Source organism: Mus pahari, chromosome 3 (genome assembly GCF_900095145.1).
Source record: "Mus pahari chromosome 3, PAHARI_EIJ_v1.1, whole genome shotgun sequence".
Lineage (NCBI taxonomy): Eukaryota > Metazoa > Chordata > Mammalia > Rodentia > Muridae > Mus > Mus pahari.
In genome coordinates, this window is record NC_034592.1 from 89,087,219 (window position 1) to 89,105,827 (window position 18,609).

At 36.9% G+C, this 18,609-nt stretch overlaps 2 protein-coding genes across 2 annotated transcripts in view; one reads left to right on the plus strand and one right to left on the minus strand.

The window, feature by feature from the left end:
- The window catches only part of Ccdc73 (coiled-coil domain containing 73), a 90,106-nt gene extending 76,612 nt beyond the window's left edge, over window positions 1–13,494 (plus strand). The window contains exons 14-17 of the mRNA XM_021194649.1: window positions 3,940–4,126; window positions 5,169–6,554; window positions 8,919–9,052; window positions 13,273–13,494. Of these exons, the coding sequence (XP_021050308.1) occupies window positions 3,940–4,126; window positions 5,169–6,554; window positions 8,919–9,052; window positions 13,273–13,494 (1,929 nt within the window). The remainder of the gene's footprint in view (window positions 1–3,939; window positions 4,127–5,168; window positions 6,555–8,918; window positions 9,053–13,272) is intronic.
- A 473-nt stretch (window positions 13,495–13,967) lies between these two features.
- The window catches only part of Eif3m (eukaryotic translation initiation factor 3 subunit M), a 17,872-nt gene continuing 13,230 nt past the window's right edge, over window positions 13,968–18,609 (minus strand). Inside the window, exons 9-11 of the mRNA XM_021192540.2 lie at window positions 15,627–15,770; window positions 14,581–14,641; window positions 13,968–14,155 (exon numbers count right to left, since the gene is read on the minus strand). Coding sequence (XP_021048199.1) covers window positions 14,035–14,155; window positions 14,581–14,641; window positions 15,627–15,770 — 326 coding nt within the window. The 3' untranslated portion in view covers window positions 13,968–14,034. The remainder of the gene's footprint in view (window positions 14,156–14,580; window positions 14,642–15,626; window positions 15,771–18,609) is intronic.

Here is an 18,609-nt window from a genome sequence, read left to right on the forward strand (position 1 = left end):
CACCTGCCTCTGCCTCCCGAGTGCTGGGATTAAAGGCATGCGCCACCACGCCCGGCTCATGTGTGTTCTTTTGTGAATGCATTACCTACTCAAGATGATATCCTCCAGATGCATCCGTTTGCCTAAGAATTTCATGAATTCATTGTTTTTAATTGCTGAGTAGTACTCCGTTGTGTAAATGTACCACATTTTCTGTATCCAGTCTTCTGTTGAGGGACATCTTGGTTCTTTCCAGCTTCTGGCTATTATAAATAAGGCTGCTATGGACATAGAGGACACATACTCCACTATGATTTTTGTTTTTCAAGACAGGGTTTCTCTGTGTAGCCTTGGCTGTCCTGGAACTCACTTTGTAGACCAGGCTGGCCTCGAACTCAGAAATTCACCTGCCTCTGCCTCCCAAGTACTGGTACTAAAGGCGTGCGCCACCACTGACCAACTCTGGGTTCAATTTTAATAAGTCTTATTTGTCTAGAAATGTTCATTTATTCTGTATTTTTAAGTGTATTAGATTATAAACTTTTAAGATAGCCCCTAATGATGATTTGAATTTCAGGGATATCTTCCTTGTCCATTTTCATTCTTGATAGTGGGAATTCAAGTCTTTTCTTTTTCCTTGATCAGTCTGGTTAGAGTGGTTTCCATTTTTCCTCCCTTTTCAGAGAACTGGGCTTCTTTGGTTTCCTGTGTGTTCTTTTCTCTCTCTACTTGCTGTTTTGATGTTGCATTCTTATTTTCTCCATACCAGTTACTTTGGATTTATTTCCTCTTCCTAGCTACTGATTATTGCAATTTAAAATTTTAATTGTTTATTTATCTTTTTTCTAATTACAAGCATTTAAAGTTAGGAAGTTAAAGTTAGGAAGTCTCTCTTGGTACTCTTAGCTATATAATGTTCACTCTTACTCAGTGCTATGGATTGAATCTCGACCTTGCACATGCTTGGAAAACATTCTAGCACTGAGATATGTTCCCAATCCTTGAAATTTTATTTACAATAATAAATATATTTATTATCATCATCATCATTTTCATTATCATTATATAGGATTTCCCTGTGTAATGGAGACTGGCTTTGAACTTATGATCCTTCTGCTTCCAATTCCTGAATGCTGGGATTACAGTGTGTGCCATCGTGCCTAGCAGTTCAACATCTCTTAAGATTTTTATTGTGGAATTTTTTTGACCCATGGTTATTAGTGTGACCTTTTGGAAATATGTTGTTTAATCTCCAAATATCTGACAATTTTTAAATTAAATTTTGTTGTGGCAAGATAACATTTTATGAAAGACCTTTCATACATTTATATTAAGACTTGTTTTGTGATTAAGCATATTTTCTATCTTGGTGAATACTTCACAAACCCTTCAAAATGAAATATATTCTGCTGCTGCTTTGGTGAGTGGTGGATGAGTGTCCACCAGGGTGAGGCTGGCTGCCAGTGCTGCTCAAGCCTCGGCCCCTTACATTGTTCTTGTCTCACCTTGCGTTTCAGCTGTGAGTTTCTTTCTCTTTGCAGTTCTGTTAGGCATTACTTCATGCCTTTTGAACTCAGTGGGCATTTGACTATGATTGTTACGACACACTTATGATTGTTACAACTTCTTGATTAATTGGCCTTTCTATCACTATAAAGTGTTCATCTTTAGTAGTGTTCTGGTAATATTTGTTGTCCTGGGTCTGTTTGATAATGAATACAGTGACTCCATTTTTATTATTAATATTTAAAAATTTTTATTTAAAAATGTTTTTATATGATATATTTTGGTCATGATTTTCCTTCCAGCTTCTCCCCATCTCCCTCTGTACCCAACTGCATGTTCTTTCTCTATCTCAAAAAAGAAAGAGAAAATCAGTAAGACAAAAGATACCAAAACAAAAGTGATTAGTGTCTACATTATAACTTTATTTCATTACTTTAATGGAGATATTCATTTTCTCTCTTTCTCTCTTTTACCCTCCCCCCTTTTGTTGTTGCTCCTGTTATTTTTTAGACAGGGTCTTATGTAGCCCAAGCTGCCTTGAACTCACTGTGTAGCCAAGGATGAATTTGAATTTATGATCTTCCAGCCTCGTCTCCCTGAATATCGTCATACCCAATATGCACCTCCATGTCAGGCTCCCTGTTTGCTTTTGTTATAATAAGTAATAGGAGAATGCCTTTGACTTATTTATTCCAAGAGGACTATGGCTTATATTTTATTATTATGGTAATGTATATAATATATGGTTTGCTACTTTAACATTGTATACACACAGCTTAATAATGTTAAATAGATTTACAATGAATATTAATAAAATCATATGTACCAGAGCAGACATTGGCCTGGATTTGGCCCTCATGCCATAGCTTGGTGATCTCCCTGCTCTGTAGTTTGTCATAATACATTTTCAAATAACAATATTTCAGAGCTTTTGATGAAAATAAGCCTCTGCAGTCATGTTGTCATTTTTCTCCTTCATGTTCTTTGTGTTATTGTTATAACACACTTTGCTTCTATACAATTTATAGAACCAGACAAAAATCCAACAAAAATGAAAATTATAGGCTAATCTTTGAGGAACATAATAGATGTAAAATTCTCAATAAAACACTTGTAAACCAAATTCAAGAACATATGAAAAAGATTACATATTATGATCAAACTGGCTTTACCTAAGGGATTCAGGGATGGCTCAACATACATACATCTGTAAACATAATCCACCATATAAACAGACTAAAAGACAGAAACCACATGATCATCTCATCAAATGGAGAAAGACCTTTGACAAAAATCTAACAACTATTCATAATAAAAGTTCTAAATCCATATCCAAGGCTTTTCTTTTTATGTTGAGGCAAATTTGCTGAGGGAACAAAGATATTCTTTTTCTTTCTTACTCCTATTCACTCTTCAGCATAAGACAATCTGGTTTTGTCACCCCAGTACATCCACCAGTACATCCACTACACCCAGCAGACCCTGTATCCAACCAATACTTTTCAGTCTCTTTAAGTACTTATAGTTTTTGTCCCTTTCAATTACCCACCTCTTTTTTTTTTCTCTGCTGCATTTTACTGCTTTATTCTTTCCCCTTTACCTCCTGGGCCGCACTCTAAACTGGTAAAAATAGCTCTCGTACTTAGTAACTGAGGACAGTGTGCTGTAAAGGTTTTATGTCTATGACTTCATCATTCCAGCATTTGCATGCCATGGATGAGAAAGCAGACACACTTGAGTGTGAGTTGGGTTTAGTTAATTGGCTCAGAACGAGAAGTGCAGGATGTCACTTGACTATAAGTCTGCATAGCTCTCCTCCAAGCCTTCTCTCTGTTCCTGCTCCCTCCCTGCTCTCCTCGTCCTCTCTGTGCTCCTCATTATACTTCACTGCAGGGCCATGGGGATTCTGGTTTATAATGTTGTACAGTTCCTACATTTTACTGAAGTTGTCTTATTTCTGTTTTAATATGCATACTAAACTAAGTCTTTTGAGGGCAGGGAATGTGTTTTGCTTATTATTACATCCCAAAGCCTAGTGTAGTGCATCATGGGTCATATTTTGTGTGAGAAAAAAGGAAACTTTTTAGAGACTTGTTCCACCCACCCTGTAGCATAAGCTGACCTAGAGCACAATAAAGTTGAGGCTGGCCCCAAACTCCTGATGATCCACTTACTGCAGCCTCCTGAGTGCTGGAAGTATAGGTATGTAGTACTACTCCTGGTTTGTTTGCTGTCTTGTAGTGTATAACATGCTACTTAACCAGCCTGTGTGCTGTGATAATGTGGTAGACAGGTAGGCAGGCAGCACATAGAACTCTCCAGTTTGTTTAAACATGAGGCTGTACACACGTACTTCATGAAACTGCTGAATAGCTGAACTACACTCCACCCTATCAGCAAAGTTTGTTCAAATGTTTAACACATTTAAACAGTCTTTTTTCTATTTTATACTAGAATGTTCCAGAACTAAATAATGAAAATAGTATTGAACTATCCAGTACAAAATCAGAAAATACCATCACACAAAAGTACAATTCTGGTCCAGAAATATGGGGAAAAAATACAAAGAGTTTTTGTTTGGATACTGAATACAGAGAAAAAGAGGAAAAGAAAGACCTACCTGTAGGAAGAACTGCAGAAGGTAAACTCAGCATCACGTCAATAAAGCACATGTTGGGCCCAGAAGGTAACCTTCTCGTCGCATTGATGAAGCACATAGTGGGCCTCCTCTGCCGTTTAGGGGACTGACAGTTACAGCTTTGCTTTAAGGACTTTCTGATATTGTTGAGAAACACCTGTTCATCTGTATGTAAACAACTATTTTGCAAATGAGTCTTTAATTAGTGTTTTTACAGAGAGTATTCTCTGGTCACCAGTACACCTCTGGTGAGCAGGCCATAGCATTTCTCTTGGTTTAGATGCCTAGAGTAAGCACTGAGACTATTTATCAATTCCTCCACTATAAAGCATTGCTTAAAGTGGCACTGACTGAGGTGTTTGACTGAGGGTGAATAGCCACTTGGTGGAGATGTAGGAGAAAGATTGAAGCAATATAGCCGTTCAAGACCTGAATGTTCTAGTTATTTTAGCTATATTTATGATTTCATTTCTATAGTTAAAACAAAGATAAATAAAATTGTCTTGAGTAAGTAGATATTCTGTGAATTGGCCCAAAATTATTCCAGAATTTTAAAATACTGACAGGGCAATAGACAACAAAATGATTGTCAAATATGAACAAGCTAATTATCAACTTCTGAATGTTGTTAGATCTGGGTTGTAATGGAGATTAGTATAGACATTAATTTTTATCAGTTATATCTTTATATGGGATTGTACTATATGCTCCCAAGGAAACAAGTATAGGGAAAGTAAAGACCAGGTGTAAACACCTCATGCTGTTTGCCCACTGGATAATACCCATGCTGTTCACCCCTATAAACCAAAAGGATTTTGATATTGTCAAACAAAAATGTTTTGGGGCAGAGCCAAGAATTTAGCATCCAGACATACACTTGCTTTATACAGGAACTCAATATTTGAATAAAATTGATGTCATGTTTGTATGATTAGTATCCAGCAGACTAATTGAAGCTGAATATATTTTCATAAAACATAGGTGACACATGTTATAGACAGCTTTACTGAGACTCTAACATTTTATTATGTCTTCTTCATGACAGATTTACAGCCTTTTGAAATAAGTGCCAAAAGTGAAATTAATACTATGGTGTCTCAGGACAGAAACCAAAGTGGAATGTCCCCACACAGAGTCCTTTGCCTAGATAAAGATGCAACTGATCAAGAACAAACCTCAAATGTTACTGACAGTAGAAAATCAATCACTGTAGAAGTAAAAGACAAGCTGTGCTTGGAAAAAGCCAGTGGATGTTCAGAATTTAAATCACGAAATAATTTCTTTTTAGTGGTAGATGAATCACTAGAAACAGAAATGATATGCTTAGAAGGAACTGAAGGATTAGGCCTTCTCCACAGTGGTGGAGATATACCTCTGGACACTCGAAGTAACAAAGCATCCTCTAATGGCATGTCAATTGAGATGGCTCACAAAAGAAACTATAACACAGATGGTTCCGAAAGCAACCCATTCAAACAGCAATCTAAATTGCTTCCAGCAGATCTGGAAAACGCTACAGAGAAGGAAATTACAAATCATGTTAGTAATGTTATGTTAGATGTTAAGTACCAAAAAATAAAACAAACGTTAAGAGAAGAGAGTCAGTGCAGCACAGAGCCCTGTTCTTGTTATCAGCTAGCCAGTAAGGCTCCCCAGCAGCCTGGAGGAACCATTGCCTGTGCTGCAGTAATCAGCCCACGTGGTCCATCTGCTAGCTCTGGTAATAATTTGACAGTACTTAAGAAATCAGAAAACAGTATTAATATTGTGCCAGCAGCGGCGAAACCTGCCCCAAGCCCTGTAGAAAGAACTACAAGGATAAATACAAATGACATACAGAACAGTTCACTTAAGAACCATTTGGGAGCTTCAGGAAGCAGTGTGAGCATCTCAGACTTTCAGGTTAACCAAGGAGACAGTCATACTTCACAAGCCAAAGATTTGAAAACTGTAGCTCCCCTGACAACTTCCTCAGAAAAACAGCTTCCCAGTGAGAATCAGACAGCTGAAACTCCAAAATGTGGTCTCTTTTCCTTGGTGGATGTTAAGGGAAGACAGTGCATGTTGCTGAATAATAGAGAGAAAGCAGAGACATTGAACGGCATCCTGCCAGGAGGAACATGCCGTGAAGGTCAACTGGAAGAAGCACATTTGTCTCCTGTAACTCCATCTACAGACTCAGTAAGCACAAGTGCAAGGTCGGCCTTTGATCTTCCAGATAAACCCGAGAAAACTCCAGGCTACATGAAGTTTGTACCCCCTAGTCCTTGGCCAAAAGTAAATCAAACTAAAGCCGTGAGCACTGTAACGTCCAGCATCCCTTTATTTCTGAAGGAGAAACCAGTAGATCCGTCAGAAAGCCAAGTGATTACTCCAGTGACTTTTTGTAAGAATGTTGGTCTGGATGACACTAGAAAAAACATTGAGCCAGGTAAGAAAACAAGGTCATGCTTGAAATCTTTTTTTTTTTTTTTCTACTACTTAACTATTCTTGACAAAGAGTTTCCGGATTTGTTTAAAGTGAAAAGAATATATATGTGTTTGTGTGTATAAGATCTCCTAAGCATAGTATAGAATGGTTTTATTTAGATGATTTAATTTTTTTTTTCTTCCCCGAAACAAGGTTTCACTGTGTAGCCCTGGCTGTTCTGGAACTCACTCTGTAGACCAGGTTAGCCTTGAATTCAGAGATCTGCCTGCCTGCCCCTTGAGTACTGTGATTAAAATTGTGCATCACCACTGTCTGGATTAGATTTTTTTTTTTTTTTTTTTTTTTTTGGTTTTTCAAGACAGGGTTTCTCTGTATAGTCCTGGCTGTCCTGGAACTCACTCTGTAGACTGAGCTGGCCTTGAACTCAGAAATCTGCCTGCCTCTGCCTCCCAAGTGCTGGGATTAAAGGCGTGTGCCACCACGATTATTTTTAACCAATTCTAAGTAATGTCAGTGTACATCACTGATTACATTTGGAAGTGTTGTTTTTCATTGTTAAAGTATGGCAACCATAACAGGTCTAGGTCATTGAGTTTAAACTAGGAATAACTACCTAATGAAACAATCTCAATCTGCCTGTCTCTGAGTAGCTGGTCTTCCCCTTTCCGTTTTCCCTTTTGTACCTGTTCATTTACCAGCATCATAAATTCAACCTGTTCTTCATTTTATTGGCAAAAGTGGAACAGGAATTTATTTCATATCATTGGATTTTGTTGTTGTTGCTTGAAGCACTCTAATCCTTTAGTAATTATGTACCTGTTATATTCATATTACTTTAGAGATTAGAGGGTCCATTTTCTTTTTAGAGTAGCACATGAATGACAACTTAAAAAAATTCCAGAAACAAAATATAACTTGATGAAATATAGATTTGGTAGAGAGACATGGATGTTGGGTGTCAATATTGAGGTTCATATTCCCTGCTTTTGTTTTTATTTTTACTGCAGATGTTTAAAAATGTACAACATATTGGGCTGTGAAGGCAGCTGGTAAAAGCACTTGCCATGTGAAAATAAAGACCAGTGTTTGCTCTTCAGCATCCAAATAAATGTGGGTGGGCGTGGCAGCCCTCAGGGGATCCTTTGGAGTGAGCTGGCTAGGCAGAGTAACTGAATAAGCCAGTCTGGGTTTCAAGTGAGCAACCCTACCTCTACATGCCAGGTGGAGAGTGAATGAGGAAGACATCTCACATCAGCCTGACTGCCACACTCTTGTGCACCTACAGACACGCAAACATGCATATACATGAACATACCATACATGCCAAAAGCTCCATGTGAATAGGTACTACCCAGCTGTAAGTTACACATATCAAAAAAAGTCTGTGATGAAAATGAGAAAGTATGTTTATCCTGCTAATAGTAATCTTCAGTCAAAAGTTGCTGAGGTTAAAGGCATTTTTTAAGATTTCTTGGACAGTCTTATTGGTATTGAGCTTATCATCTTCCAGCTTCTGCCTCTAGTACTGACGTCAGAGTGTTCAGTTTACACATGCATGCCACCATGCCTTGTTAACTGGATTTTAAGGGAACTTTGTGAATTTAGACACATTGAAGAAATGCAGGTTACAAGGAACATTTTGTATGATCCATAGACTTAATAGGCTTCTTTGAAAAAGAAAATTTAGAAGTTTAAAAACATTAGGGGCTTAACGACAAAGTATACACCTTGTTTACTAGCACCACTGATGTAGGGAAAAATAAACAACACCAAAATATTGTATAACTGCATCTTCCAAAGTGCAATTTTAATGTTAAGCATAGCTTTAGGGTCTGGTGTGACATTCACCATTTTCTGATCACATTTCAATGGCATAGAGGTATCTAAAATTCTAAAACTGAATATATTCTTAATAAGCATGTCTTACCATTTTTTCAGCTCTGTATTTAAGTAATTTTTGTTATTAAGCCCAGACCCCCAGCCTTTCATGACAATTTTCTTAAATAGTTTATAAATTCTGGTGGGTTGTTTTTTTTTTTTCAGTCTTCTTCACTAATCTGAATTTGTAGAATAGTCATTAAACATTTATGTGTGGGTAATGTGGTAACCAGGAAATAACATTTTGTATGTATGTGTTTAAGAAAGTATTTATACCATCTTACCCTTTTTAATGATTTAGGAAATGACAACAATAAAATCTTGTTTCTGAAAAGAAATGCAGAATAGGAAAGTCTATGAAACAGTAATCAATCTGAAATGAAATTGATTTTTAAACACAAAAACATAAGATCAGAAAGTTCAGTCATTAAGATGAGTGTCTAGAGGATACAGTTCAGTTGTTGTCATTTCCTGTTTGTCAATCAGATCCTACTAGCAATAGCAGAGTTGCTGACACCGTGAGTAACTGGAGCATCCATCTAGATCCCAAGGGACAGCCCAGTGAAGAGAGGAATGCAACTGCACAGACGGTTTATGATTCTTCTTTTCCCACAGAACACGTAAGTCAATTAAAAATATTGCTGAGCAGACCTCAGTGAGCTAATTCTGCAGATATGTGTAGCACTGTATGCATCTGGATACTATAAGCCCTAACTGATCTCCAGAATAATATCAAGAGGGCAACATGGCACCATTTTTCACAATTAAGGCTGATAGAAAACAGCAGGAAAAAGTCACAGTGTATAAATCACGTAGATACAAACCAGCCTGTTTGCAGGGACTGGGGCATCATCTTATGCATTCCTCTCTGTCACCTCAACTTAGAAATAGTGGATTGAACATACAAAATTTTTTGTTAATAAGTCATCAAGCTGATTATTTTAATTTGTATTATTTTTGGAAAATGTATGGAAGGATAAAATCTCCATAATACAATGATAGGATGTATGCATTAGACAGTGTTTTATAGATCATATGGCTTCTAGGAGCCCATTCATAAGAACAACTAACCATAGCTGACAAATAATTTGGTTAAATTTCTAAGTTTTATATCTTAGTGTATAGTACTTTACTCAGCAAGTCTGTATTGTTCAGTCTTTAAAAAAAAAAAGCAAATCCAGACCACTATTGGTTTAAGTGTTCAGAGGTTAAGCTATAGCCAGCCACTCATGAGATTGCAATAGCAACACATTCTGCAGATCTTTTGCAAACATCCCTAACACAAGTTTTCAGCCATGTACCTCATTTGCTTTTTTAAATGGGAGAAACCTCAAATCAAACAATGCAGTTCTCACAGTTGTGAACTTGGTACAAGGAAGTCTGACTTCCCAAGCAGAAAGCAAGCTTTGGTCAGAACTGGAAACGTTGGTGAGGTTAAATCTTAACATGGTTTGCCTATCCTACCCTCTAGCATCTTAAGGGTCCAACAGAAACATTCTGTTTCCCTTGAAAGCCCATTTTTGTAATTTATAAGTTGTGTCTGATACTTAATATTCTACCTGCAGTTAATGTTTCTCAGGATCTACATTTATAGATTTTTGTAACATTTTCAAAGAAACACATTTACCACACATCCTGTACTTTATTTTACAGATGAGGAAATAACACAAATGTGGAGTTTCTTCCAAGGTCATTTAGATAGAATCATCCATGGTGGACCTGCATCACGTGTCCTAGCTCCATCCAATGTTGTTCTCAACTTTTCATAATAGAAAAAAGGCTCTAGATTTAACAGAGCATGTAAACCAAACTTGCTGTGTAACTTACTAAACATCAGTATCCCTCTAAGCTTTTGCTTGTTTTGTTTTTTGTTTTTTCAAGACAGGGTTTCTGGCTGTCCTAGAACTCACTCTGTAGACCAGGCTGGCCTTGAACTCAGAAATCCACCTGCCTCTGCCTCCCAAGTGCTGGGATTAAAGGTGTGTGCCACCACTGCCTGGCCCTTCTAAGTTTTCATTACTAGTTACCACTAGTTACATTACTAGTTAGGTAGGGGAAAATCAAAGTAGATCTAAGAGCAAACCACAACTTTTAAAAGACAAAATCTCTTTTAAAGGTAAGGAAGATGGTATGAGAGCAAGGGCTATGCAAACTGGCCTGCAGTTCTAGTACTTAACTTGTACAGAAAGTCTACCAACCTGTTATATGTGAAGGGTGATATTATAAAGACTAGTAGCCTGAAGAGAGTAATTTTATTTTTTACCATATTTTTGTTCCCCACCCCAGTTCTGTTAATTTAGGTATCAATGCAGTTTTTTTGTGGCTTTAGAGGAGGTAGTTCTTGAGTTAGGTAGTCTGCTATAATCTTAACTATATACAGAAGGGAAGCTGGCGAGGGCCCAGAATAAATAAAGCTATTTACAGATCTGACCGCACAAAAGGTCTTGTGCCAAAGTAGGGGAAATATGAGGTGGAAAGAGGAAGTGATGAATTCTAAAAGGACAAAGGATGAGCAAAACTGCTGACAGATCTGGGACAGTTGGAACTAAACCACTGAATGGGCTGCAGAGACCATGTTGGTCAAATAGGCCAAGTTTACTAAGTTAAACTTGAATTGTAGTCTGTGTAGCTCACTCTGGCCAGTCTCTGGTCTCACCCATCCCACTGTGTGGGAAGACCCCAACATGCCAATGCTCTGCCTTTTTTTCTGATCAAGAGTGAGGATTTTGGTAAATTGCTACTTTGTGCTTTGATATCAATGAAGCAAATATTTTGTGGCAAAATAAGAACACTAAATCAGCCAGGGGTGGGGTGGTGGACACCTTTAATCCTAGCACTACTCAGGAGGCAGGGCTATACAGAGAAACCCTCGAAGAGGGGATGCAATGGACACAATTATCATATAGCTGAATCATTTACTTAACTAGTTGTAGCTGGATTCTACTTCCCCTACCCTCATGTGTGTGTGTATTGGGGGTTAGTTTCCAGTTCAGCCCTGACTACGCTGAACACATACAGCAGACATTATCAGATGTATATAGTTGTGTACATTTAATTTCATGACACATTTCTAATTTTACAGTAATTGTGTCTAAAGTCTTAAGCTGAAGGGAAAACCAAGGTCCAGAAAAGCTAAATAGGACTTACTCAGACCCTTGGTTCTGAATTTGGAGGGCGGCAGGGAATGACTACAGAATTTTAAGCAATATAGCAATTCTTAGGGGAACCCTGGTTTAAATTCTTAACACCTAAGCTCATTTAAAAACTCCAATACTCTCAGAGCTGTAGAGAAGGCTCAGCGGTTAAGAGCACTGACTGCTCTTCCAGAGGTCCTGAGATCAGCTCCCATCAACTACATGGTGGCTCACAACCATCTGTAATGAGATCTGACACCTTCTTCTGGTGTATCTGAAGACTGCAACAGTATACTCATATACATAAAATAAATCTTTTAAAAAAAATTCCATTACTCTCCACGAGAATGAGATGCTATACGCATGCCATACTTACCAAATATAATAAGCACCTTAATGTCAAACACCTCAAAAATCTTCACAAGAATCAACAAAAGATAGTCCATGCTTTTGTGATAAGTGATTGCTTCCTTTTAAGTGGCTTGCTCTTGACTAAATTATGGGGCACGAAATATGATGGTGCTGTCCTCTAATTCTTTTGTTTGTTTTTTGTTTTTCGAGACAGGGTTTCTCTGTATAGCACTGGCTGTCCTGGAACTCACTTTGTAGACCAGGCTGGTCTTGAACTCAGAAATCTGCCTGCCTCTGCTGGGATTAAAGGCATGCACCACCATGCCCCTGGCCGCAGTCCTCTAATTTTTAAGACCAGAAAAAAGTAACTGTTTCCACTATAAACTGCTATGATCTAAATCTTAAAAGGGACATTTAGAATTCTATCAAAATGCTTACTATTATGTTGGAATATTAAGATTTTAATATAAGTTATTTTGTATTTTTATGCACATAAACCTCTCACACCAAAAATACAGTAAAGCTATCTAGTTTTCTCTTTGAAGAAAAAAATAGATTTGGAAATCTTATCTGAGGACCAATTTTTTCCCATAAAATCTTTTCAAATTTTTGATAGGGATAAACTAGAAACTATGTCAGTACTTATTCATGATAAAATTACACATTCAATAAAAGGTACTGTGATTGAAGCCCTTTGCAAAACTGTTTATGAAAAAATGTAAAGACCCAGGAAAGTGCTCACAGGAAAAGGCAAGTCTATAGAATTAGTCAAGAACTAGAAAAAAAGACCGCAGCTAACACCACAATTCTGGCATGTCTTTCTGGGTAGTAATAATATTTAGTTTCTTTATATCTCTATTTTCTAGTATTCTATTAGAAAAAAAATCCTTAAAATGAGGTTTTAATACAGTGTTGACATTTAGTGTAGTGCCTTGGGAGCATGCCTCTCCTCACTGCCTCAGTGCTACATCGTGCTCTTCAAAGTAGTGTTGGAAGCCTGACAGAAAGGCCATTTTTAATTTATATGTTTGAATTTCTAATCTTCTACTTTGACAGAAGTTACCAAACAGACATTTTTGGGGAAAGGAAGGTATGACAGACAAACTGACATTATTGGCATAGTTTTAAATTTATTTCATCATAAGTTCAAGATCTTTCAGAAAACATTTGTGGTATCCTAGGGACACAAGAGCTACTATGTACGCCTGGGATTCACACTAGGGACTGCTGCTGCCAAAGTGCTACAGTAATTCTAAGGCAGCTACGAGCTTTATTCTACGCTGACTGCAGTGTTTTGGATTTTCCTGTCATTTGTGTGATAATTTTGGTGGTAAAATAAACGTGATCTTTCCTAGGTGAAAGCAGAGCCTTTGATCTCAACTGTGCAGCAAAGCCATTTCCAGACAATCAAGGTTACAGACTCTCCTGACCCACTTACCTTTTCTCCTGGTAACAATGACTGGCAGAGCCTTGTGATGAACAGACTAACTGAAATTGAAAAGTTACTCAGCTTAGAAAGAGACAACCAGCCCAAAAGAAGAAAAGTAGAAGAGATGCTGGACAACGTAATTGATTAAATATTGATAAATGCTCTCATTAGTGAGGCTGTGCACTCCGGTGAAGGATTGTTCATGTAGGTTTACAGCTGTCTTCACGTCACCTTCTACTATGATGAAGACCTCATCTTGTATTTGCAGAGCTTGCTGTTAGCACCTAGGCACCTTTATCTTGTCTTCCCTTTGTTTATTTCCTTCAAAGCACTGTTTGTTCCTTTATTGTTATTCTTAAATTCATTTATACAATTTACATCCTAATACCAGCCTACCCCCCCCCCCGAGTATTCCTTCACACAGACCCTCTTCCACTCCACCTTTCCCTTCTTTGAGGAGGTGAAGCCCCCTATAGGTATCATCCCCCAACAATTCCCCATCAGTTCCTTTCTTTAAAGAATTCAAATATGATTAAGAATAACTGGGTGGCCCTTTGAAATGTTACTTTTTCTAGAGTTTGTGATATTCCTTAAAACTGAGAAAATAATTAGTCAGATTAGTCAAATTTCAGTTGATGTTTTACTTAGAACTTTTTTTCTCAAAGAACAAAATCATTTTCATAAAAATTCAGGTATCTGAAAGACTCAAAAGGCTATTTTTCACTTTGTTCAAGTTCTGTTTCCAGGCATTAAGAGTGTCGTACAGTTGTTGCCACTGCTGTTTTCCAAATGTCCGATGTGTGCTGTGACTAAAAATTAAGAACAAAATATTAATCAACCTTTTAAGTGCTGAGTATTCTTTCAATACTACACAGTTGAATCTTCTTCAACTTAAAATGAAATACAATTTAAAGGTGAAGGAGGACTTAAGCAAGAGCTGCTTATTCTTGGAACTCTTTACCACATAGATCTCTTCTCAACATCTATAAAGCAGACACAAAGTCATTAGTATTCCAGCCAGTACTTAGCCATTAAATGAAATGTGCTGGAAAATAGGACTCTTTCATTAAATAAGCTAATCACATTCAGTCTGAACCTTAATAAAATTATGATAAACAGCCAAGTTTTAACTATAGTCAACTGGTAAGAACACTACCTTGGTTCGCTAAACATTTAAGTTAAATAATCAGAACAGACTAAATTGTCTACAGAAACAAAATATGATAGGCCTTACCTGACAACTACTTTTCTTTGGGTCTGATCGATTTTGCAGTAGACCATTTTAGTTCTTACAGCTGAAAGAGATTTTTTTACATGTTAGTTATATACACAAGTTCTAAGAAAAAACAGCTAAAGTATGACTAAATTGACCAGTATAAAACTCTTACAGTGCTGGAAACATTATTAAACAAACAAACAAACAAAAACAAAACAGCTCTTTGAATCTAATAAAGAAAATGCAACCAAGAAGGTTATGTAATTTAGTGTCTGATGACGGCTAGGACAAACTATTCAGTGGTATAATGTTTCTACTGCGGATTCTCGTTGAAAATGCAGGTGTTGTGACTCATGCTCATAATCTCAACACTTAGGAGGCTGAGAACAGGAGAGTTGTCTTGAATTCAAGGCTAGCCTGGGCACAGTTTTGACCCGGTCAAAACAATTCTATGCTGTACTACAGTGACTTATGGGGAGGATTAATTACCAAATAATGTATTACCTCTTTAGATAACTACTGGAAACTTAGATTATTAGAAACCAAGCCAAGTACAGAAACCAAGTTCTATACATTCTATTAACTGTATAATCTGTCTAACTTTCACAATGAAAGGCTTGGTTAACAGTTACATCACTCTACTTGCAGTTATGTATTTAATCCTTAGGATCACAAATAATGTCCATATTCCTGTCCTACTAGAAGCTGTGGGTTAAAATCTATGTTCTTTTTGTTTTGAGACAGTCTTGCCATGTACTCCTGGTTGACTTGTGGTAGTCCTTCTACCTCAGCCTCCAAAATGTTAGGATTACAAGCATGCATCAGCACACCCAGGGAGACATTCCTGCTTCTAACCATCATACATAGTGTGAAATTTTAGAAATTAGGACAAACCAACAAAAAACAACCCAAAGCCATTTCATTCTACTTCAAATAAGTTTGATTATCTACCATACATCCACTACCAAACAACCCAGCTTTATTAGCATAAGGCTCATTTCAAGATAAAATGACCCACATCGTAGATATTCTAGAAAGCAATGAGCAATGTTCTACTGCCTTACCATCAATAACAAATGCTTCAACATCATCAGCTCCAATCTGTAGCTCTTGCTGCATTGTGTCAAAAGAAATCTCTTTGTTTTCCACTGCCATTCCCATAAAGGTGAGGAGTCTCATTTTCGCCATATTTTGCTCATGTAACAAGCCTAAATTACAGAACAGTGAACCCTGTTGAGTGTCGATGCAAGGCTTCCACAATTACATTTAGTAGTTGTCACTATGTGTGAACACTTAACAGAGAACAAACCTGACAAGTTATACTGGACCTTAGAGTACTGAGGATTTTTTCTAAACTATCACATTTTATAGTAATCAATAATAGAATACAGGTATTTAGGTCTAAAGTTAATAAGCATAGGCTACAAATATGTTTTTAACAGATATGCATGTTTGATAAGGCCAAAGAATAAAATTATATAAATCATTTAATATTTATATCATAATTTCTAATGATATACACTATTACAAGCTATTAAGACCACAAAACCCTTTAGACCTTAAAGTCAATATAATAAGCTATCATTCTTAAAACTAACTAACTTAATAAATAAAATCAAACCCAAAGATCAAGTAATTGACTTATTGTTACAAAGTGGAATTTAGGCCCATCTATACTACAGTGTAAAAACTCAAAATAATCCACAAATTATGAAGATCTTTGGATTGATATATTTATTCTTTTTCTCTCTCTTTCTCTCTTGCTCGCAGGCTGGCCTCAAACTCACAGAGATCTGCCTGCCTCTGCCTCCCAAGTGCTGGGATTAAAGGTATTTGCTATTTGGATCTTTAATTGGCTGTAAGAGAGTTACAGAAAAAGAGTTACAGAAGAATATTACGTACTTGTTTTAACAGTACTGTATTAGCAAAACAAGTTTTAAAAAGCAACATCATCCCAAGTGTATTATAAGTTATTTAACCACACATGAATAAAATGACATAGCATTCGTGTATTAGTGGAAGACTAGGGAAGCCTGTTAATACAGGACATGATCATCTGTTAATTAGCTGTAATTGTGATACAGGCTTCTGATTTGGCACAGATTCAACAAAAACATGATCATAACTCAAATGAATGAGGTACACAAGTAAGTATTGCTGAGTTTAATGTTAATCTACAAGCATCAAAAAAATCAATTAGTGCACATTAACCCTAATTAGCAAATGCAAATCAGATGGTGATTAACTTTCTGAAGCACGAAGGTAGAAGCAACTGGGTAACACCAGATTACATGTAGACATGTTAGGGCAATTTGGTTGACACAAGGTAATAATACAACTGGCCCAAGTTGTCAGTGTTAATTAAAAAAAAAAAAATGTTTTGACAAACTGGTGCCACCTGTGGAATGTAATACTTATAACATTTAATAGCATTTTTCTTAAAGCATCTATAGAAAAAGCAGATTTCTAGTTGAAGATGTTAAAAGACAAAAGGCAAATTAAGGAATTTCTTTTCTAGTTGGCACAGTAAACTAGCAGCTAGGAATTTGTTCCTATCAAGTAGTATTAAAAAATTCTCAAAAATCCCTTAGCATTCTCAATTATATGTGCATAAAGTCCTCTGATTATGAAAAAACAATATAAACTTTTCAAACTCTGAAGGTCTAAATAAAAACTGCATGCACAGATACAAGTGCTCATGGAGTAGGTGGGTAAAGCTGTAGGCTCTGCTATCTCCTCTCCACTTTCTTGAGAAAGGGCTCTCACTGAACCTGGATCTGAGCATTCAGTTAGTTTGCCTCGTCTGCAGACCTTGAGATCTGCCCGTTCTGTGTGACCAGCACTGGGTAACAAAGACTAACCCAGCTTTTCCATGGCCGCTGTGATCTGACGCTAGTTCTCATACTTGCACAAGTACCTTTACTTTCTGAGACATCTCTCTAGTCCCTAAAAATATTCTTTAAAATAGTTTAAAGATACCCTTGTGCAGAACCCCTACTATAAATGAAAATATATCAAAGGAATGAAAATTATTCCTGGAAATGAACTGCATAAAATCATTTATTTCAGCCTAAAAACCATATTTATAGCCATTATTTTTAAATAAGGACCCAAATGTACAGTCTTTAGGACACCTGCTCTGAAAAAGCAAACTATTATGCAGGGGAAGCCTGGGTTACAAATCTAAAGGCAGCGGCGCTTTGGTTCATGAACTGGGCTCCCTTCCCAGAGGAAGACTCAGGGCTCTCCATCGTATTTCAATTTTAAAGTTATAAAAAATCTAATTTTATGGAAACATTTATTCATTACTAATATGTCAAAACCTTAATGCAGTAATAAAAAAATGTGCATCATTGAGCAATTTCTGCATTGTCACTGACCCTTGTCTTAAAATGCTGCAATATAGAAAACGCAGTTTTAATGCATGCAATAGCTTATGAACCAGTGCTCCTTTGAAACAGTCAATTACACATCGATGGGGGAGTGTCAAAGTGTTAATTACTACTCCTCTTGCCTTGGTGCGTAAATAAAGAGGTTGCTGACATTAACATTCCATCACACAGCTTCATGCTACAAAGCAAATTAACTGGGACAGAATGTGGTTTTCTGGGTCTGGTGCACCTGGTGAAGTATTCTACCCAGACATTCATGCATCTAGTCTTGGTATATTTCAAACACCGTATGTTCAAATAACTCAACCTTCCCCCAAACCATTGGCTGTACAGAATGTATAGTTAACAGGTATAAAGTTAACCAAACTACAACATGAGCTTAGTCAAGTAAATTCCAAAAGTCCTCTTCAGTAGCCACACCTCACACAGCCAATAAGGTTAGTCATCCATTCTAATATGGAACACAAATCAACTTCTACTGTATTTTAATTGCTACCTACCAGAAAAATAAAGTCCCTTTATTTCAGCTCACTTAAGCATTCAGTAGTAGTTTAGATTGGGAAAGGATTTTTACCAATCCTAAATCCGATAGAGGACTAATATCCAATATATACAAAGAGCTCAAGAAGCTGGACTCCAGAAATTCAAATAAAAT